Source organism: Lissotriton helveticus, chromosome 12, assembly GCF_964261635.1.
Source record: "Lissotriton helveticus chromosome 12, aLisHel1.1, whole genome shotgun sequence".
NCBI classification, from domain to species: domain Eukaryota; kingdom Metazoa; phylum Chordata; class Amphibia; order Caudata; family Salamandridae; genus Lissotriton; species Lissotriton helveticus.
The window spans coordinates 458,488,041-458,511,385 of record NC_136073.1 but is presented as its reverse complement, the minus strand read 5'-3'; the positions used below and the strand labels follow the sequence as shown (position 1 = coordinate 458,511,385).

Here is a 23,345-nt window from a genome sequence, read left to right as displayed (position 1 = left end):
AATGGTAGAATCTCTGTGTTGAATAACAGTATCAAGAGGAGGACGATTGTACCTTTTTCCTCTTCACTCCCCCCTTTGATTTTTTTGAAGCAGGGAATGGTCTGTTGGGAGCTGAGGTGGGGTCTCCCGTGGGTCATAAATTGAACTTTCACTTGAGCAAAGCTGGAGCTGTTTGGGAATAGAGATGCGGTTACTGGGGGAGCTCCCTCGGGGGAACATGGGCAGAAGAGGAGGGGCCTCAAGCTGCAGGTGGGTCAGCTCGTGGGGCTGAGATGAGGCTATTGGGGGCTACAAGTAGGGTTAGTGGGAGCCAAGGTTTGACTATTGAGGGTGCACGGGTTGGTTACTGGAGAAACCAGGCTGGTGGAGGTGAGGAACTAACAAGGGGATATTGGAGCAGATTCTGGGGATCCTTAGGGAGAAAATAAAGTGTTCTTGAGGAAAGAGGAAGGGGCAGGATTGGGCTGTGGGTGTGGCAGGGAGGATCTGCCGGGGAAGTTGGTTTGGTTCAGAAACAGAGCAGAGGCAGGACCACTGACGGAGCTGAGAGGAGGCTTCCGAAGGACCTAAGAGGGGGTCCCTAGGGGCAGAGATGTTAATGTTGCTGAAGCAGAGATGGGTCTATTGGGATAGATGGGAGTTTGACTCTCGGGGTAGGGTATCTATCGGCTGTTCCGGGAGTTGGGATAGGGCCACTGAAGAATCAGAGATTGGGATATTGGAACACAAATGGAGGTATGTGGCAAATAAAGACTGTTGTGGTAAACATAATGGTATTGTTGGGAAGAGGGGATGTGGTGATCCGTAGGGGGGTAAAAGAAGTTGTTTGAGGCAGAGGATATCTCACGCGTCACTGGACAAATCGTTGCTCAGAGCCAGGGTCGGATGACGTCATACCGTCCTACGCATGGTACGCTCCTGTCCTCTCTCCCATTCCCTCCCCTGACCACGCAGCAGTGTGTAGGCCTCTTCCTAGTGCTCGCACTCTGGTAGATTGCCTGACTCCCGTGCCTGACCCCCTCATTAGTGTCTGCCTGCTTCCCATCCTGTGCGTGCCTACTTACGGCACCTGCACTACTCTACCGCCTCCTGTCACGCACCTGTCTGCTTCATCCCCCACCCTCTCAGGGCACAAGTCCTAAAAAAAGAAGTGGGGGGACGCTGTCACCGGAAGTAAAGTCATGACAGGAAGTGACATCATGAAAGGTGGCTTGCACCATCGGTCTCATTGCCTCCCGCGTGAGCAGCGTTTGGTGAGCTCCGAGTCCCAGAGAGGCCAAAGAGTGAAGTCCAGCTGTTTGGCAGGGGGGCGTCGTCCATCCGCGTGGTACCCCGACTGGAGCCCTGCACCCTCTGAACCTTAACCCCTAAGTGTGCTCTCCCCATCGGTGCTTGCCTACAGTGGCGTGCCAAGGGCATCATGGGCCCTACTGCAAGCAAGGTGGTGGACCCCCGATTCCTGGTAACCAGGGCTCATGGAGCCTTGGCCCTGGTGCCACTGCCCCTGCTGCACCATGGAGAGCTACCTCCCTGCTTGTCTAAGCACCCATAACAAAGAGCACCTGCTTCTCGCACACAAGACTTATGCCTTGCCTTCATCACTATTATCACACAATTTCTCATTCCTCGCCCTATCAAGAGCGGCCTAATACTGCCCCATCTTCTTTCCCTACAGTCAGTCGCCCCCTACTTATTTAATGGGACTTTTAAAGCACAGCGGTCACTTTAAGAAGAGCGAGCCTCTTGGCGTTACGGGGCAGGCAGGCAGTTGCGGTGATTTGCAATTCCAGTGGACCACACTACTTGGGGTAGAGCAAGGCTTTAATAGCCTTTCCAGATTCATACGAAGAAGGTTCGAGGCGCATTTCAAGAGACGGGGAATTCCACAATTGAGCACCTTGTACCCACAACGCTTTCGCCCCTACCCCCCTCGTTTTATGTTTCCTGAAGGGATTATACACATCGATTCAGTTTGTAATCCGATTCCTCGAGGGCATTTAATTTCTTGAAATTCTTTACAGGAAATGTAGGTCCGATTTCATAGCACTTTTTTTTGTGAAAGACAAGCTGTCTTATAATAAATAATCCTTTTACTCGCAGAGAGCCAATGAGGCTGACGCAGGTAGCTGGAGCCTCAGTCACTTAGTTGTTTACTTCACGCCCCAATTAGCAGCATGAATGAACCCCCCATCCCCTTCCTGGCAGTTCGCCACCACCACACCTTTTAGCTGTAAGCTGCACTACTTTCGTCTCCGCCCCTTTCACAGCCGCCCTGCTGGATCGGCGGGCCGAATACAGGGTTCGCGGTTCCAAGGTGGCACACAGTGCCCCCTCCTTCACCAGCGCATTATTTCCCTTTGTGTGCCCGCTGCACCCCCGCCGCAGCTTACATGCGGACGCCTGGAGTGAGCCAGGCTGAGACTAAAACGTGTTTTTTTCTACTTTGCGAACTTCCTCTCTCTCGCTCTAAATTTAAACTTCCTGTTGCACGCAGACAGGCGCATGAAAAGTCAGGCAGCAGGGACATACATATGTGAGCAGCACTCCCAGCAGGCCCCTGGTTGTAGGTACATAACATGTGTGATCTCCACTAGCAGCAGGATTCCATGTGCGGTGCTAAACATGACACGAGACCATGACTGGAGGCGCGTACATATCGTTCTGGCAGATCCCCTTGGCACATGCGTGTGCACTGCAAGCACCAGACCTCAGTCAGAGCAGCATGCATGTGTGCACTGCATTGCCAAAAGGAGCTCTTGCATGCAGGCTTCTGTGCACGGCCCTCCGGACTGGAGCTCATGCCTGGACGCACACACATGTGTGCACTGCACTGTGTGCACTGCCGTCTGGACAAGAGCCCATGTCTGGAGGCACATCCATGTGTGCACTACACTATGGGTTCCGGAGTAGCGTGCTACTCACCGAAAACACGCTTCCACGCCTCGTAAGGACTAGTAAGCACCATATAAATGAAATTACGATACAATACACTCTGGACAGCACCCTATGCCTGGAGGCACATACATGTGTGTTCTATACTCCTGACGGGAACCTGTGCCTGGAGACACATACATGTGTCATCTGCCCACCTTTCTAAATGCAATCTTGAACCTTTTAAATGTTTTGTACTTGCAATGGTTTATTTTTAAATCACGCAATAAAGATTATTACTATCTGCCCACCTGACCGGGTGCTGGCATATACATGTGTGAGATGCACTCCGAGCAGGATCCCTAGCGTGGAAGCACACACATGTACATGCTGTTCCTCACTCCCAGCAGGAGCCTCTGGCTGCTAGCACATACATGGTGCACTGCACTCCCAGCAGGAGCCACTGGCTTCTCACACAAACATTTGTGCCCTGCACTCCGAGCAGGGGCCCTCGCCTTGAAGCACATACATGCGCACTCCAAGCAGGAGCTACTGTCTGCTAGCACATACATGTGTGCGCTGCACTCCTAGCAGGGGCCTTCGCTTGGAATCACATACATGTGCACTCCAAGCAGGAGCCAAGCCCACTGGCTGCTTGCACATACCGGTGTGCGTTGCATTCCGAGAAGGATCCTGGGACCACATATATGTTCAATCCAAGCAGGAGCTACTTGCTGCTTGCACATACATGTGTGCGTTGCATTCCGAGAAGGATCATGGGACCACATACATGTGCACTCCAAGCAGGAGCTACTGGCTGCTAGCACATACATGCGTGCTCTGCACTCCTGGCAGGGGCCTTCGCGTGGAAGCACATACATCTGCACTCCAAGCAGGACCCACGCCCACTGGCTGTTGCACTTCCATGTGTGCGCTGCACTCCGAGCACAGGCCCTCTAACGGAAGCAATGCTGTGTAACAGGGCACAGCATGACTGACACGGAGCCCAGATGTTACCGCGCCCCCGGGGCGGCCCCTGTCACGAGCTCTCCGGATGTCTGCAGAGGCCGGCATTATCAGATCCCGGCGGCTCGTGACTCCGTCTCGTCACAAGTAGAGTATCTGTGACAGCTTTATTTGTGCGGGAGCGTCAGATAAAGAGGAAGGCGCTGCACATGTTTACAACTCGGTAAATACACGTTTCGCGCCTCTATCTTTCCCTGCTTAAAAATGTATCAAATACAGGCAGACTTTCTTTAACGTTTTTTTGTTTTTTGCACCTTATTTTATTGGTTGAAATAAAATGGCAGAAATAATATAAAATGTTGACTTTAAGACGATAAGTGCATTCTGAGTTGAGTAAGTTACGAACACACAGAGATATGGTTTTTGTACTACGATTGTGTCTGAAATCATTTTTACCGAGCCTTAGTCGAATCTATCTTTCCAGATAGTCTGTTGCTGTGTTGTTTTCTTCCCAAGATGGTGGGTTAGCGGAAGTCACACCCCGCACTCTATGACACCTTGTGACGGTGTCACAGTAATTGACAGAGCATGATTTTTGGTCCACTTTGAGCTTCTTCCACCAGCTATTGTCATTTTTGAAACATCTGTTGAAAAATCCAGGTTGCAGTCAACAGGCAAAACAACCAGCCACTAAAAGTAATTAAGCTTAAAAAGCAATATTATAACATCAGGGCCATGGTAATTATGCTTCATGGAAGGACCAAATTGTGTGGCAGGGTTGACTAAATTATGCAACACGATAGGGCAAATTATGTGACGTAATATGGCACATTTTCAGATAGCATTATTCAATATTTTGACATTTTTACACATGGTACCACTGTCTGTGGAAATATTTTAATTTATTAGTAGTAGTTTGACAACCAAATAAAGCAATAAGCAACTGAGTGATAAACAGTCATCCTTTGCGAATGGCCTTCTACTGTGCAGAACTACCTCAAGTTATTAGCAATGTTTGATCCTTTTGAGCTAGAAAATAATATTTCTGTTTAAATCTGTAGTTTATGCAGCAGATGATGGATTTTGTGGTAAATGCGGCAAATCTATAATTATGCGGGAAATGCTGCAACTGCAGAATCACATAATTCCAGAAGCCCTGACTTCAAGTTAAATCCAAGGATTTACATATCAGTCCATGGGTGATGTGAGCTGCCACATGGGGTTGGCCTTTGCTCTCCTTACTCGATTAGCCTCATGTCTGCATGTATGTATGAAGGTCTAAAGGCCTAGTGCAAGCATAACTACAAAGCGACAGTGGTGCATGTGGGGAGCAGCAGACAATGATGGTGAAACAAGCGCTAGTCACTAATCGGTGGAGCAGGAGCACTTTGTGAGAAGTCCAAATATAGAGTAGGTGCAAAAGATTTGTTCAAGGCGGGTATTGGTTCCTTTAAGAATCAATGGCTGTTTAACCTAACACTTTTGTCATATTACTTCATAATATTTAGTATTTATACAATAGTAACTTTACTCAGAGTGTTAACATGTATTCCAGATATATTTCTTCTATTTTCCTTCTTAGTTTACATTAGTTATCCAATTAGCCATGATAGTTCATTACTGTAAGATTCTATTATATTAATTGCATTCAAACTATTAAATACACTTATCTATATTCTAGATAGCTCTCTGCACTTTTTCTGACAGTAATCTTAAAAAAATATATATAGTGGCATCATTTTTTATAATGTAATTATTTTAAATCATTAAAAAAATTATAATTGTAACAACTTTAGTTCTGTCACCATATTAATTGGATATAGTGTATTTGTCTTCTTTAAATCAAATACAAATGTTCTAACTTTTAAAGAAAAAATAGTGGTTAGTGTGTTTGGAGGCATGGTGTACTTCTTGCCTGTTTTATTTTTCTTCTTCTATGGATCAATGTTAAATGTTGTTTGGATTGAACAAGGGCAGAGGGCCCTACTGCTCCAAGGATTAATGACAGCAATAAGCATCTTTATAAAGGCCAATCTCATTTCCTGCGGCCTAAACTTTGCAGGCCTGAATTGGATACCCTCTCAGGCCATCTCTCTTGAGCCTGACATCTGATCAGAGTAAAAGGCTTGACTCCTGATGTCCTCTTCTCTGCAGATTAAATACACCGGCTTCAGGGACCGACCGCACGAGGAGAGGCAGGCCCGCTTCCAGAACGCGTGTCGCGACGGCCGCTCGGAAATCGTAAGTGTCCAATACCTTTATTCAGAATTATGACTAATACCATAGATTTATTTTGTGATTTTGTATTTTAATTTAACTATAACACACGAACAAACACTTGGTCTTCAACAGGAAGAGGAGGAAGGGAAAAAGAGCAGCCCAGCTAAAATAGGATATTCCTTTATAAGGACGATTTCCTAGGGCTTTAAATTGACTATACAACAAATATGATTTGATCTGTCCCTAGTACTATAGGTTTGCATGCTTACAAGAGCTCCCACTTTATTCAGATAAAGGAATTGAGGCACAACGAGGGAAAGTGGGATGCCCTGGATCACACAGTTTGGTCAAGTGTTTAAGCCAGAATTAGAACTTGGGCCTCTTGATTTCACAAGTAACAAGTTAACTACATAGAAACTACAACACACTTCTGATATTTCAAATCCTACTTTGATTTTAGTATTTTATTAAAACGGTTTTGCTTAGAGCTTTTCATCCTCTGATCCACCACTCTGCATTCTTCCTCTTCTTTCTATCTTGCATATACTTTGAGACAACTCCAATACCGGTTCCTGAAATCTTCGTTGCCTCTAAATATTATGGTGGCTTACAATGTCATATTTGTTGAACATTTGCCTTATTGTGGTGCCCTTTTCCTTTTTTTGTCTTTTTATTTTGAGATTTTCCATGTCTATTAAATTACCATTGTGCACAGATACCTCCTTTTATCTTACCACATCTTCAGAGCGCTTTAGTTGTTTTCTGGTCCCAGTTTTTGGTTAAGAGGGGTTATCACTACTGTCTTAAGATAGTGTTGCCTCTGGCTCCCACATCCACCAAAAACCTTTCTTTGCAAGTTATGTGGCATCTAAGACACACCCAACAGTCCCCTTACAGGCCTAGCTGCAACTGGCCCCTAGTAACAATGGACTCCGAAGAGGGTTCCCGGGAATCAGATGTGTAGCTTTGTCAAAGGCATTTATTTTATTTATTTATTTATTTATTGTGATTTTATATAGCGCGAAAATTACCCGAAGGTGTCAGAGCGCTGTACAAAAGAACCAGTTGCGTTACATAAGGACTTTGGATTACATGAGTTACCTAAGAGATACAAACAGAAAACATTTGCAAATGTACAAGGTGCAAAGTCACTGAAGGAAGAGATAAAAACTGGAAAAAACTGCACATGTGCAAGTTGAAAGTCACTCAAGGAAGAGATACAAACAGATAAAACTCTAAAATCACATAGGAATGGTAGTAAGTACAAAAGTCTACTACATATACTGGTGGCTAGAGTTCTATATATACTGGCGTCGGCAAAGCCAAAACTTGTGACCTTAACAAGTTCTTTTGATTATGAAAATAATAAAAAAAAAATCACAAGCATATCACAAAAAAGAAAAAGAAGAAAAACCCTCTGCTGCCTAAATGCGGTAGCCATATGCTTGCAATAAAAAATTCAAATTCACGTTTGTATATCATTTTAACACAATAGTGCAAGAACTTCCTAAGAGGCAGATATACTTGGAACAGGTATACAAAACCCTTTTTAGCTCTGAAACGTATCATAGGAAATCATGAGTCTTGCTGGTGCAAAAAAAGGTAGCATTGGCTTTGAATTTCAGTAACCTGAAGACATAGTTTAAAGACACAGGATACCGTATTAGATGGACACATGTTAACACAGACAGGCAAAAATGTACAATGAGTTGAGCCATCCGCACCTGATTTAGAGTGTGGCGAGTGGGATGCTCCGTCACAAACGTGACACATATTCCGCCCGCGTATTACAAGGACTATAGGCTATAATGCACTTGTAGTAAGTCGAATGCGGTCTCTGTCACATTTTTGACAGAGTATCCCTTCTGGCAGGTTATATATAAGGCCCACAATCTTTACTATTGTAATTTGTATATAAATATGGAATACCTCGTATCTCTGCCGTCCCTGTGGCTTTAATAATGTCCTTTAGTACAATTGATTTAATTGAAGTGAACCTAGGCTACAACTCCTAAATGGATTTTATTGCAACATGATAATCAGGGCTGTAAATATGATGACACAGAGTGCAGCGGTAAGCCAATTTATGACTTCTCTGGTGCTTTTGAGCTTGGTGGCTATTTAACATAACGATTTACGATCCGTGCATCTTTAAGCCCTTATAAAATACAGTATGATTGCTGCTTTCTCCCCCATTGCTGATCAGTGATCACATGAATTCTCTCTCCTTCCTGCCTCTTGTCTTTCTTTTTTTTAAAAGTGCATTTCAATATTATTTTAATTGGATGCTCTTAATTGCAGATCTTTCGCTCTCCTTGGAGTGCGCCTTGGCCTGTCCTGACCTTCGTTTTACGCTCCGCCAAACATCACAACATCAGTAGATGCTTGCTATGCGCGAGCTTGAGCAAAGCATTGGTGTTCTAACGATAACCAATGCTTGGAAAATGGAAATTGGCAGAATCTTCCTCTTTTTTTGCAGTCTCTGCAAAAAGACCAATGATTGAATGGGCATAGACATCGTCTGGCTCTATGCAACCTAGTCTTGTGTCTTTTTTACCTTCCCATTATGATAAGCAAAATGTTCGTTTATTAAGATTTTTGATATTATTCTTACGGTCATGCTTATTTTTATTGTTTGATATGCCTATACACATTTATTGTAAAGCGCTCTGATACCCGTAAGGGTCTTGTTCGCGCTATATAAAACTTTCAAATAAATAGATAAGTGTCTTTCTAGTCTTAGCACGCCTAATGTTGTTGCCTCAAATACCAATACTGCCTTAAACTCCGCCTCATGACAGGGGATAGCTGGTAGCCAGGGGAAAAGTCTCAAAAAAAGTAGTGGGGGGACGCTGGCGTCACAACAGGAAGTGACATCACGAAAGGTGGCTTGCGCCATCAGACTCATTGCCTCCCCTCGCTCACCCCTTAGATGCGATTGCATCAGAGAAGCCAGCGCGTGAGCAGCGTTCTGAATGAGCTCCGATCTCGCCCCAGAGAGGCCAAAGAGTGAATGTGTGGCTCCATTTGCTCCAGTTATCGAGCTCCCGGTAAAATAAGTGGGGGGACGCCGTCCACCCCGTGTGGTACCCCGACTCAAGCCCTGCTGGTAGCTATCAGTGGGCATGAAGTATTAAAAACCTCATGTACCTAAGGTGGTCTTTCGACACTCGACTAAACTTACTGTATTGACTTCAGGTTCAAGTACTCTTAGTCTTGGACTATTTCTGAGTAGCTAATCCAGAACAGATTTTGCTTTTCATTCTGAGACTTGTAGTCCTGATTTTATAATGAGAGACATAACTACAATTCCCAGAATGCAAAGTACAAATCTGAACTGGACAAGCTACTCATGCATATACAGGTGAAGCTTGAGAGTGTTGACAGTCCACCCACCATAAAGCCTCACCAGTGGCGAAAGGTGCTTTGGTTCACCGTAGGAAAATCTCACACAAGGACTGTTTAAAGAGCCCACTAGGTGTTGAAGTTTATCTTAAAATGGAGATTCCATTCTCTGTCACAAGTAGATTTAGAAATGCAGGTTTTTGGTAAACAAAATTATGTACTTTTTATTTTCTGTTTCAAGGGTCTTGCCAAGGTCACCAGATCATTCCATTTCAACAGGGACACCGGTTTCCAGTCCTGGGCTTTCCTTTAACTACACTATTAAAGTTTAAAAAAACATAAACGACATATTTAAACGATATTTAACTTCTTACCATTTGCAGATAACTCAAATATTTTTTGGGCATTTAATGTTAAACAGCATGAATCCACGTTTCTTTAGCGACTTTAAATTGTTTTCAAGGAATACTGTGCAATTATTTACATTGAATTATTCATATAACCATTCGCACCACCTAGATTTATTTATCTGAATTTATTTATGATATTTTAGCGTTCCCGCGACCCTAGAAGGTGTCAGTGCCCTTTGCATTTTTGACACACAACAAAAGATCAAGATTTCTAAACTACATGTAGACAATGAAAGCAGCATTGTTTGAATTTGGAATTCAAATAATATAAAGAGCATGGTTAAGAGAGCGAGGGAAGAGGGATGGATGAGAGAGCAGGAGGCAAGACAGAGCATCCGAGGTAGAGACCAACTGTTCTTCTGTTGGTGAGAAGGAGGAAATTAGAATTAAAAGTGTGTACTGAATTTGATCGTTTTCCGTTTTCTTGAACAGTAAAGATGTTATTTTGGCATCTCATGGTTTTAGAGTGAGCTCCACAATGACTGAGCAGAACCAGAAAAATATTTTGCCTTTGATTTTAGCTGTAGAATTTCTTTGCTAAAGAGTGAATCAATACCTCTCAATATGTTTAGAGATATGCAGGTTGTTGATGCCTTTAACTTCTTCCATTTTGTCCCCTACCATTAACCTCTTTACCTCTTACTCGACCTGCCTGCGAGCGACCTGCTCGCAGCCAGGTCGCTCCCCACGCCACCACACGGCTGCCAGCTGCCTCGTACCTGCTCCCTGCCGCCCGCCTGTATTCCCGCCCTTTCCCGCTCCTTCCCGCCGCTGCGTCCCAGCGGCCCCGCCCCCCTGCTCCCCATTGGCCACCCCGCTCCCGCCTCCCAGCTGCTCCTCCCTCCCTATCCCCCTCTTATGGAGGCCGCGCTCAGGGGGTGCGTCACTGGCGCGCCGAAGGCGCACCAAAGGCAAGCCCATCTGCGCTCGTCCGCACCTGGACCGCACCCAGTGCCAGAATCCCTGGACCCCTCGAACGCCACAACACCAGACTCCGCTACGACGCCAGCAGCCTATACACGCTCAACGCCGGCCAAAACCACACCTGCTTCCAAGCTGCCCGAAACAGACTCACGGACCTTTTTCCTGCCACACTTGCAGCTTCACCTGCGACAGAGCCACCAAACCTCCAAGGACTGGACCCAACCACCTCGCTGCATAGTCCTCAACACCCACTCCGCACGCAAACACACCGTCGAGCTCTGGGATCTGCTTGACACCTCCGCCAGACGTGGCCTTCCTGACCGAGACCTGGTGGAACGACTCCTCGGCGCCCGACATCGCCATAGCCATCCCAGACGGCTACAAGATCACCCGCAGGGATCGCGCCAACGGAATCGGAGGAGGAATAGCCACCGTCCAGGTCGCCACCCACGCAGGCGACACCCTCAACACCGCCGAACACCTGCACTTCCGGATCCACACCGACCCCAACACCACCCTCAGAGGAACACTCATCTACAGACCCCTCGGACCCCGAGCTCAATTCATCACCGACCTCGCCAGCACCCACGCACTCGCCACCACGGACTACATCCTCCTCGGAGACCTGAATTTCCACCTCGAGAACAACAACGACGCCAACTCCGCCACCCTGATCGACAACCTCGCCAACCTCGGCCTCAGACAACTCATCACTGTACCCACCTACGCCGCTGGCCACCCGCTGGACCCCATCTTCTCCACAGGCACCCACTTCACCTTCGACCACACCACCGAACTACGCTGGACCGACCACCGCTGCATCCATTTCACCTTCTAATAAACCAACCACGCACCCAACAGCTACCTCGCCGTTGCTGGAGCAAAGTCACCGAAGACCAGCTGATCACCACCCTCGCCCAAAACCCACCCACCGACCCCACCAACACAGACACCGCAGCCCGCACACTCAGACAGTGGATCGACGACTGCGCCAACACCCTCATCCCACTCAAGAAACCCTCCAACAACCACGCCAGCAAGAGAGCCACCTGGTTCACCAATGAGCTGCAGACCTCCAAACGCGCATGCCGGAAACTGGAGAAGATATGGCTCCACAAACGCACTCCGGATAACCACGCAGCCCACAAGGACGCCACCCGCAGACATCACCACATCATTAGATTAGCCAAGAGATCCTCCTTCAAAGACCGTCTGGATAACAACTCACACGACAGCAATGAGCTTTTCAGCATCGTAAAGGAACTCTCCAACCCCAGCGCCAACAACATACCGCCCTCACAAGAACTGTGCAACTCACTGGCCATTTTCTTCCACCGTCAGATCGCTGACATCCATGACCGCTTCAACACCATGACTGCCCCGACTACGCCAGACCCCACCTCCTCTGTGAACAGCACCAGCGCCAACCGCCTGACCTCCTGGTCCAACGTAAAAGACAACGAGACACGCAAGGTCATGAACCCCATCCACTCAGGATGTCCGTCAGACCCATGCCCACACCACGTATTCAACAAAGCAGACGCTGCCATCGCACCCTAACTGCGAAGGTCATCAACATCCTTCTCAAGAAGCCCAAGAAGGACCTCAAGAACTTCTGGCTTATCTCCCAGCTCCCTTTCCCGGTGAAGGTCATCGAGAAAATCGCCAACATGCAACTGGCCCGCCACCTGGAAGACAACAACATCTTGGACCCGTCCCAGTCCGGGTTCAGACGAAACCACAGCACCGAGACAGCCCTCATCGCCGCCACAGACGACATCAGGCGCCAACTAGACAATGGCAAAACATCAGCCCTCATCCTCCTGGACATGTCAGCCGCCTTCGACACGGTCTGCTATCGCGCTCTAAAGACACGCCTCCTAGAAGCCGGAATCCAAGAGAAGGCCCTTGACTGGACCACGTTCTTCCTCTCCGGCAGAACCCAGAGCGTCTGCCTTCCGCCCTTCCGATCCAAGGCCACCGACATCATCTGCGGTGTCCCCCAGGGCTCATCCCACAGCCTGACGCTGATCAACGTCTACATGGCCCCCCTCGCACAAGGGGCCCGCCGACACAACCTCAATTTCATCTCCTACGTTGACGACACCCAGCTCATCCTCTCCCTCACCAAGGACCCGCACACCTCCAAAACCAACCTCCACGAGGGAATGAAGGCCGTCGCCGACTGGTAGGAACAGCCTTCTGTAGCTGAACTCGGACAAGACGGAGGTACTCATCCTAGGACCCACCCCCTCAGCCTGGGACGACTCCTGGTGGCCGACCACACTGGGAACAGCACCGACACCCACCGACCGTGCACGCAACCTAGGATTCATCCTCGACTCCTCCCTCTCCATGTCTAAACAGGTCAGCGCCGTCTCCTCCTCCTGCTATAACACCCTCCGAATGCTTCGCAGGATCTACAAGTGGATCGCGACTGAAACAAGAAGAACGGTGACACAGGCCCTCGTCAGCAGCAGACTGGACTACCGCAATGCACTCTATGCAGGAATCCCAGCCAAAAACCTACGACGACTACAACGCATCCAACTGATTGTCAACGTCCCCCGCCGCAGCCACAGCAACCCCCACCTGAGAGACCTACACTGGCTCCCCGTCGACAAGAGGATCACCTTCAAGCTCCTCACCCACGCACACAAAGCACTCCACAACGCCGGACTAGCCTACCTGAACAGCAGACTCAGCTTCTACACCCCCACCCGCCAGCTCCGCTCCGCCAGCCTCGCCCTCGCCGCTGTTCCCCGCATCCAATGAACAACCTCCGGCGGCAGATCCTTCTCCTACCTCACCGCCAAGACCTGGAACACCCTCCCTACCCACCTACGGCAGACCCAAGACCTACTCACCTTCAGAAGACTCCTCAAGACCTGGCTCTTCGAACAGTAGCGGCACCCCCTCCCATCAGCGCCTTGAGACCCTCATAGTTAAGTAGCGCGCTTTACAAGTACTCTGATTGATTGATTACACTTCACCATTAACCCCTTACACTTACCCCATGCCTTACCCCGAAACCCTTACCCATAATCCATTGCAGTTACCCCTTTTCCTTCACACTGTTATCCTAAAAGTATTATTCACATACTATTATTTTTTTCTAAATGATATTACTTACAATGAAATGACAAATGATGAGATGGTCTTCTAGGGTGAAGTTGTGGTCCATGAGTACTTGTAGAGTGCGCGTCTCACCCGGTAAAGTATTCTGGCCCTGAAGAGCAGGAGCGGTGAGGGCCAAGTCAGGATTGATACTAAATGAAGAGGCCATGTCTTTAGTTTCTAGTAAAATTCAAGAACTGAGGAGGTGGCTCTATTGTGCAGGAGTAGGTCGTTCCGGAATTTGGGAGTGAGGTAGGAGGCCCGGCCACTGGATCTGCTTCTGTGTACACTGGAAAGGTGTGCGAGCAGGAGTGCATCTAAGCGGAGGTGTCAGATATGTATGTGGAAGCTAACACAATTGTTGAGATTGGTAGGGCCGATGCTGTGCAAGGCTTTGTATGTGTGCATGAGGAGTGTGAAGAGTGCCTGTTTGTGGATGGGAGCCTGTGGAGGTCTTTGAGGTGTGGGGTGATGTGGGTGAGGGGGATCTGAATGTGAGTCTGGACTCATAATTCTGTATGTTCTGGAGTTTTCTGGTTGGATGTGCATAGATTCCTTCGTAGAGTGTGTTGCTGTAGTCCAACTTACTGGTGATGAAGGCCTGGGTGACGGTTCTGCAGGCACTGAAGGAAAGCCATGTGAAAATCTCCTTGAGCTTCTTGAATGTGTGGAAACAGGAGGGGGAGACTGTGTTCACTTGGCCTGTCTTAACGAAGTGGTTGTCGACTATTATACTGAGGTTCTCTCCATGGGTGGATGTGTTGGGTGTGGATCCGAGGTCAGCAGGCCACCAGGTGGAGCCCCATAGTGACGTGTGTTTACCGAACATGACTACTTCTGTCTTGTCTGTATTGAGCTTGAAAACATTGTTTTTCATCCATTTGGTGACTTCAGACATGAAACTTTGCATGTTCAGTGGTTTATCGGAATGGGAAAAGATGATTCCATGAGGAAATGCCTGCAAAGAATTGGCATGTCAATGAATGGATGCTAGCAAATGGTTTGCATAGGTTCCTGATGGATGCCAGGCAACCTGGGACTGTTAAAAAGCTGGGAACATCGCCTTTGGGTACAGGATGTTGAGGCAGAGGTAGTTTGCTAAGGGGTAGGTATAATTTTTAGGACATGAAACCACTTGATTATATGGGAATGAAGCCGGCTGACAATCAAGGGTGCATAAATTGATATCTCTATGGGTCTTGCGTATACACTTAGATGATGCCATAAACACTACTTATTATCCAGCTGTATCAGATTTTGGCAGGCACAGTACGGCTGGCACGGAACAGCTGATATTTTAATGGGCATCGTGCGAATAACATAATTCAGCAATCACATTGCTTCAAAGGGCAGTATTTCTTCTGGGACATTATTTGATGGCTTTCATGTCTCCTTGCAGTGCCCATAAGCTGGTTGCCATTTCCATAGTGTAGTTTCTCCTGTTACTGTACTCGTCATTGGTGACCCTACTATTGGCATACTAATTCAGTCGGAGAACTTTATCGACACTGCGTTTACGATGAGACACAGTTATGCAGTGGGGCCATCAGCCCTACTCAACGCATCAGGTCTTTCACCGGTCCAGAATGTCTCTGTGGGAGCACGCCCATGTTTCTGGCTTCTGAGAAATGTTTCTGGGATAAAATCTGGGAATGTTGGGTGAATTCATGAGCTACCCTCTTATGAACTACGAAATTAATATATAAGCGCCACATGGCCACCCCCAAATGGAAGCAATATTTCGCTCTGAAGAATATTGAAGACCATGAAACACGTGTCCAGTTATCTCCTGTATGGCAGAGTGAGTTGTTAGTGCAAAACTGACTGAAATGGGAGGACACTGAACTACATATATAAGGCACTGCAAGAAGACTGGCGTAACATCAGAGAGTAAGAACCTCACCTTGTCAGCTACCTCAGATATATTCTCTCTAGCTTTCAACACGCACTCGTGAGGTGGTGCAGAGCTCTGTCATGATACAGGTTCACCATAGAAGTGGTGCCTTGTCTCAAAGCACCTTAGTTTTGCAAGATGACTCCTTCTTGTATCTTAGTTTCTCTGTCCATTCAGATTCCTCGTCGAGTTCCTGACCACGGCTCATGCTCCTGGACTCAATTCATGTCTCTGATGCCTACTTGGCTTTTTGTAAGCTTCTACTCTTGTTTCAACCCAGCATGTTTCCAGCCGTACCTCAGGTTTTCCTTGTTTCCATTACCTTCCTAACTCATATCCCTGCTCCATTGCCTGTATGCTTCCTTCGCCTTACGGTAGCTTTTAGCTTCCATTCCTGAAGCATAAGTTAATGGGAACATCTTGTCTACCTTGGGTGCAGTGAAAGCGTCAGTTTCCTTCTTTGCTGCCGGTACTAACCAATACGTACAGGAAATAGTAATAATGTTCATTACAAATTTCTTAAGGCGAACTGATTATTGGCCTGCAAAATATTACAAATAAAAAAAACACTTATTTCCTTGCGCCGCAGCCGCCTCCGCCTCTCCTTCGTCGTTGCTGAAGAGTCAGGAAGCACACAGGCTCCCCTAAGCCAATCACAACGCTGCACTGCACTGTTGTATTTGGTCTGAGCGCCGTGGTGGGGAATGGGGGCCTGGCCATGTTCTCCACCAGGCTGTGTCATGCAGCCGGATGTATGACGTTACAACGCATACTTTTACAACGCCTACCTTTACAACGCGGTTTTTACCACGCATACCATTACAACGCATAGCGCTTTGGGGTGCTGGATAGTGAATAGTTTAATTTACTATTCCAACTCCAGTCCCCGTGGATAGTAGGGAAGGTTATTGGATAGTAAATTAACCTATTCCCTATCCTAGAGCGCCCCCCAGAGCAATGCGTTGTAATAGTTTGCGTGGTAAAAGTTGCGTTGTAATGGTAGGTCGTTGTAAAAGTTTTGTTGTAAATGTTGTATACCCATGCAGCCTGGCGGAGAACATACAAAGTATGCATGACGGTTTGGCCGGCTCAAGAAGGCCGGCCAAGCAGTCATGCGCACTTAGTGTGCACAGTCCACTCCTCCTCTCTGAGCCACCAGCCCATCCCACCATAACCCAGCTCCGCAGCAACGAAAAATAAAATAATAACATTGTTATGTTATGTTATGTTATGTTATTTAATCTTTTGTATAGCGCACGGCGACTCAAAAAGAGTATCCCGGCGCTTTTAGTAAAGGAGAGCTGCATCATAATAACATAACACGTTTAAAAGAAGGGGAAGAGAAAAAGAAAAAAAAGAAAAAGAAAACCAGAAAAGCATACAAAATAAGATCTACTGAGTAAACAACCACGTTTTAAGGCCCTTCCTGAAGGCAAGTAAGCTGGTTGCTCCCCGCAGAGAGAGGGGCAGGGAGTTCCACAACTGCGGTGCAAGTAAACCAAAGGAGCGACCACCCAAACGGGCTCTCTTCACTCGCGGAACAACCGCCAGGAACAGAGACTCCGACCTCAAAGAGCGAGTCGGATGATAAAAAGTCAGTCTCCTTTGAAGATATTTTGCTCCCACCGCATGAAGGGCCTTATAGGCCAGGGTCAGAGCCTTAAAGGCAATCCGTTTCCGGACTGGAAGCCAGTGCAAGGTCTTCAACAGCCCCGTTGCACTAGCCCGCCTATTTAAGCCAAAAATGGCTCTTGCGGCAGCGTTCTGCACCACTTGGAGCCGTTGCAGCAGGTACTCTGGCAGGCCCAGGTAGAGGATGTTAGAATAATCTAACCTGGACCCGATAAGAGCCTGTACCGTCAGCCTCCTGTGCTCCTCAGACAGCAGGGGAAGGAACCTCCGCAGCATCCTGAGGAGGCCAAAACAGGTGCCCGACACCCCGAGAATCTGGGATTTTAAGGTAAGCCCATTGTCCATCTTGACCCCCAAGTTCTTAGCCATTTTGGAGGAACAAGACGGAGGAAACATGTCAATGGGCCACCAGGCCTGCCAATTTGGCAACATTGTTATCATTTTATTTATTATCATTTTATTTTTCCCTTTCCACTGCTCTGAGGGCAGTGGGGCGACACTCCTCCGCCATAGTTCCTTCACAAAGTAAATCAATAGACTTGTCTTGGACCTGTCCCTCTTCAAAGTAATCCAATAAACCTGTCTAAGATCTGTTCCTCCACAAAGTAATCCAATAAACCTGTCTTGGACCTGTTCCTCCCACAAAGTAATCCAATATAACTGTCTTGGACCTGTTTCTCCGTACCGTAATTCAGTACACCTGTCTTGGACCTGTTCCCCCATAAAGCAATACAATAAACCTGCCTTGGACCTGTTCTTCCACAAAGTAATTCAATAAACCTGTCTTGGACCTGTTCCTCCCACAAAGTAATCCAATTTAACTGTCTTGGACCTGTTTCTCCGTAACAAAATTCAGTACACCTGTCTTGGATCTGTTCCCCATAAAGCAATACAATAAACCTGTCTTGGACCTGTTCTTCCACAAAGTAATTCGATAAACCTGTCTAGGAACTATTCCTCCACAATGTATTCCAATAATCCTACCTAGGACCTGCTTCTCCACAAAGTAATTCAATACACCTGCCTTGGACCTGTTCCTCCACAAAGTAATCCAATAAACCTGTCTAGGACTTAATAAGCAATGTAAGACATAATCAGGGTGTAGTAATACCACGTTGTCGCGTCACGGTGACCAGCACATTGCCTTTCATAAATCCTGCGGTACATGTAGCTCTTGGACTGATCCTCTTGCTCGGTAGCCGTGCAGGCGCAGTCCTGTGGCCTTGAAGCACTCGCGTCCCCTGTAATACCATGCCACCGGAACATGGCCATAATTGTTGGTTATCTCGGCATGTGCAGTGGCCCATGGTTGATTTTACAAAAACGTCTACATACTTTTTAAATCCTCTAAAAGCAGGTTTGTCCATTTCTTTATTGTGTGTATCTCTTAAATTGTAGTTTTGTTTGAGATCCTGAAAACAAGACCGTATTGCTGTCTGATCTCACACTCTGGTTGTGTATTTGAAATACATTGATAAACATTGGTCTCCCAATCCGCAGGCTAGTGGAGAGCTTTTCAGCAGCCACACTAGCAGGAGGTTTTCTTAGGTCTTGCCTAGAGGCAGCTTTAGTTATATTTTATTTAAGACCTGTCGTGTACAATCAAATGTATAGATGGGGCTATGGATCATCCCTTTCCTCATGACTGGATGCAGTGCTTGAAAAGAAAAAATCTTTGTTCCTTATTCAATGGCTTTCCTTTGCCTTCTTGTTTCTTACACCTATGGGGCGTTGCTCCTTTACACTGCTTCTGATTGGATGAGTTCTAGACTTCCGCTGCTGATTTAAGGGACTCTTTTCAGAAACTCGGTCAATTGAGACAGTCTCGCCAGACTACTGGTTTTCAAGAAATTTAAGGATAATATGCATACAGAAAGGGGCTTTTGGTCAGTAGACTTCATCCATTAGTATGTTTAATTTTTATTCCCAGTTTGCTTCCACCCACCACCCTATAGGGCGATGGGTCAGCCCACTTTAACCACTGGCTGCTTTCACTTCGAGCTACTGCACAACGGTTGGGCACACTGGTCACTTCTGCTTGAAAATAGTTCCCCTTTTTTCAGTCAAACAACTCTTTCAAAGTGCACTTCTTAAATGTTATTTTTGTATTTTCTTTTTAAAAAAATCTGCTTGCTGTTAAAATACCCAGTTAGATGGTGATCTATTTCCTGAATCCATTTTGAGTTTGCTGTTAAAATGTTTATGGGACATTGCAACTTTGTAGATGCCTTCAATTTGACGTCTTAATTGGGTGATAATGTATTTTTGATGCGTCATACAAAGCGTTGGTAAAGTGCATGGCACCAAAAGGTTTGGCCTTTATAGAAAAAAGTCAATAATAAAAAACACGGTGGATGTTTTTAATAACATTTTTATTGCAATAATAATTGGTGTTTTGCTTCTATTTTCATGGCATATGTTTGCAATTGAAAATGCACCCCTCCCCCACCTAAAATACATAACCAATGCACCAACATGTTAAAGCAAGATCTCTTAGCTTTGCCAATGTTTCTTTGTTTTTCAGCACTCTATGGGAGTGTGTCTTTCCTTATTCTCTACCCCATCCCCTTGTTCCCTTCATCTCTCTGCTTGCAGCATCACTGCTCACTTATTTCTCTACTACCCATATTTCTCTACTACCCATTTTTTTCTTCATGTATTTACTTTTCTAAGATAGCATTTCTTTGTAGGGCACCTCCCCTGTGCCCTCTGCACCAGTTGCTCCCAGGTGCCGAGATGCTAGCCGTCCTCTTTTTTTAAATTAATTTATTTTATTATTTCTTTGTGTTTTTTTCAAGGAGTACCAGGGCACCCTCTTCTTTTTTTGGAACTCCTGTGCAGTATTTTTTTTTTCATTTATCATTCCAGAACTGCTAGCCGTGCATCACTATACATGCACACATGTGCACGCACAGAGGCCGACGTGGAACGTTTTTTTCTCGAACTTAAAAAGCAAACCAAGATGACTGTGAAGTGCGCATGCCTCGTGACGCACCTGTAGCAATTTAGGATTTCCATTTATTTTTCCTAAATGACCAACAACGTTTTAAAATGGCAAATTATAAATGAAAATTAAAGGACCTTGGAGCACCAATGCAAACACAAATAAGCATTGTCAAAACCAGTATATCAGGAATCACTTTTGTACTATTTACTTTGCCAATGCTTGTTTGTGATGCTTGGTTCCCTGGTCTTATATAGCCACTATTTAACCCACAGTATTCTCTTTTCATTTGTGCCGGTTCATCTAAGTAGAATGTGGTAGAAAAAGCTAATTTGACTACAACACCACTACCTTAGCTTTGGGTCTAAAGCTTCCTTTTAAGAAACCTGGCAAGACAACTGTGTCCCCCAGACCTGGTACCTCTCCTTAAAGTGTCTTTTGCTCATCAGATGTTCTTGGGCAACTGTACCATTCTTCTTTCACCTGGCCCAACCTCTATTTACCTACCTCCTTCTTCACGGACCATCATGTGTTGACCCTTTTGTCATGTTGTAACCCGGACACTTCTTTTTATATGTGAATTGATTTGCTACCCTCTTTCCTAGAGCCTCACTCGGTCGACATGCAACTAAATGAATATAATAAATACATGGCTCACATTGTAGCTTTGTGGAGAGGCTCTTGGGTAGTGCCTTGGTTAACAGACTGATAGGTAGGTTTGTGAAATTGACGGATTAGAATTTATGTTCTAAATGTGCAAGATTTTCTTTAAGAAAGAGTGAATTTCTTCAGGCCATGAACAATTGGGTTCAGGTAAATAGCGGCGGAAAAGGGAATTCGAAATAAGATCAGCTTTAGGCAAAATCACTCTTCGCAATTAAACGCCTTGAGGAGTTTCGACCTAGGAATGACTTCAGATGATCAGAGCATCACAGAGATCTGAAGTGATCAAGCCATGCTTCAGAGAAACTCCAGTAGTCCCAGGATATGTCAAAAGTCATAGTAAAGTCTGACCTGGGTGAAGATATTGAGAACTGGTGCAGGTCATGGATTTGCCCATTCCAGGCAGCACGTGCAGTAATATGTAGCATTTTGAATGCTTTGTTGAAGAATATTTACAGCAAAAGGAAATTATCCGCCCGTAATATTTCCAAATGTATTTATTTATAAAGTTTTATATAGCCCGAACAAGATCCAGAAGGATATCAGAGCGCTTTACAAAAATGATGAAAGGAAGGGCATAAGAGAAATGACGACATTGAGTAAGAATACAACAAAAAAAAACAATGAATAATCATATAATTACAAGGTAAATAAGACAGGATGAATAATACAATAAACAGGCATATAGCAGGCTACGCAGGAAGGCACACTATGCGGTAAGGAAGAACAGCATCTAATGCTTGTACAGTGAATGTAGGATCACTAGCTTAGAGCAGGAGAAACCTAGCCCAATTATGGTAAAAATGTATTCATTAGGACTCTTTTGGCTTCCAGTTTGAAAGAAGAGTGGTCCACTAGGAAGTATCAGAGCACTTCACAGAGTTTGCATAGTAGCCATTACATGAGATACATTTGGAGCAGATAAAAATACATAGTGACAGTATGTAAACAAAGTAGATGAAAGACATCGAGATATAGTTGTAGATCCAGTTTTGAGACGGTGTGGTACAGTGAAAGAGTTGTGACCTATATTTTTATTTTCGAGATAGGATATAGTGGATAGTTCACTAAGTTTGTCTAGTGTAGATGTGGTGTAGTTCAGTAGGTGTTCAACTGGAATGATGTACTGTTGTCGGAAAAGTGTTCCCTAGAGATAAAGGGGATGTGATGTAGGGAACGGTTACCTCTCTGGGCTTAAAGGGGAGAAGTGGTAGAGTTAATGGTGTGTAAGTTAGTGAATATTGTATGGTCTAGTGAAGCATATGTTTAGTGGAGCGAAGTGTAGGAGGTGCTGTACAGGAGAGGTATAGTGCAGTAGCATAAGGCCTGCATAAGAGATATATGGTGTAGTTTTGGAGGTGCTGTCCATGCGAGATGTGGACTGATATAGTAGGTGTCGCAGAGCAAAGATGTATAGTTTTGGAGGTGCTGTCTGTGAGAGATGTGATGTAGTGTAGAAGGTGCTAAAAAGGTTCCGTATAGGAGCAGTCAAATCAACTTGTACAAAAAAATAGTCCACATAGGTTTTCTAGTGAAATATTATTATATTGTCTTGTTAAATAGATGAGAAAGAAACTTCAACACAGTCAACACTTTTTTCTTTCCACTGGACTTCCTCAAGGCTAATGTAGAAGATTTCAGAAGAAACCACAAAATAAGTTGGATGAGGATAATACAAATTGCTGCAGTTCCGCGTTGTATGTGTTGAAGATGTCTGTTGCTGATTTTCACATACCATTTGGAGGGGAGTTGAGCCTGCAGATAAATCGATAGGATCCATGCCAGATTTTTCAGATAGCTACATTTATCTAAATAGGGATAAACTAAAAATCTGGTAGTCGGTGTTGCATAGGAGAGATGTGGTACAGTTTAGTATGTGCTGACTATGAGAGATGTGATATAGCAAAGAAGTTTATATATACGAGACATGGTCTAGGTGAGCCATTGTTGTATAGGAGAGATTTTGTGTGGTGGAGGAAAGTGTTACTTAGTGGATTTGGGATGTATTTAAAAAAGTATTCTTTAGGGAAGATGTGGTGTTGGGAGAGGTGTGGCTGTGCCATCGTTCAGGGAAGATGTGACATAGGGATGTTGTGATAACATGATGTGGTTGAAGCTGATGTTTAGTGAAGATCTATGTAATGTAATACAGGAGGTATTTTGTAGGTGGGATATGGTGTTTTTGTGGAACTGTTGTGCATGAGAGATTGCTTTGTATCAGAGGGTCTTTGATGGTATTTGGTATATTGTGATCTAGCAGAGATCTGATGAGGTGGAAGAATTGTAGTTTAGTCAAAGAGAGACACTGTAATGTATATCATCGGCTCTGACACTAGGAACCTTGAATCTTAACATTGCT

At 45.7% G+C, this 23,345-nt stretch overlaps 1 protein-coding gene across 4 annotated transcripts in view; it reads left to right on the top strand.

Moving 5' to 3' along the window:
* The window catches only part of CBFB (core-binding factor subunit beta), a 220,125-nt gene that overhangs the window by 5,537 nt on the left and 191,243 nt on the right, over positions 1-23,345 (top strand). For all 4 annotated transcript variants that reach the window (XM_078670411.1, XM_078670414.1, XM_078670413.1 and 1 more), the window contains exon 2: positions 5,992-6,078. In XM_078670411.1, the coding sequence (XP_078526537.1) occupies positions 5,992-6,078 (87 nt within the window). The remainder of the gene's footprint in view (positions 1-5,991; positions 6,079-23,345) is intronic.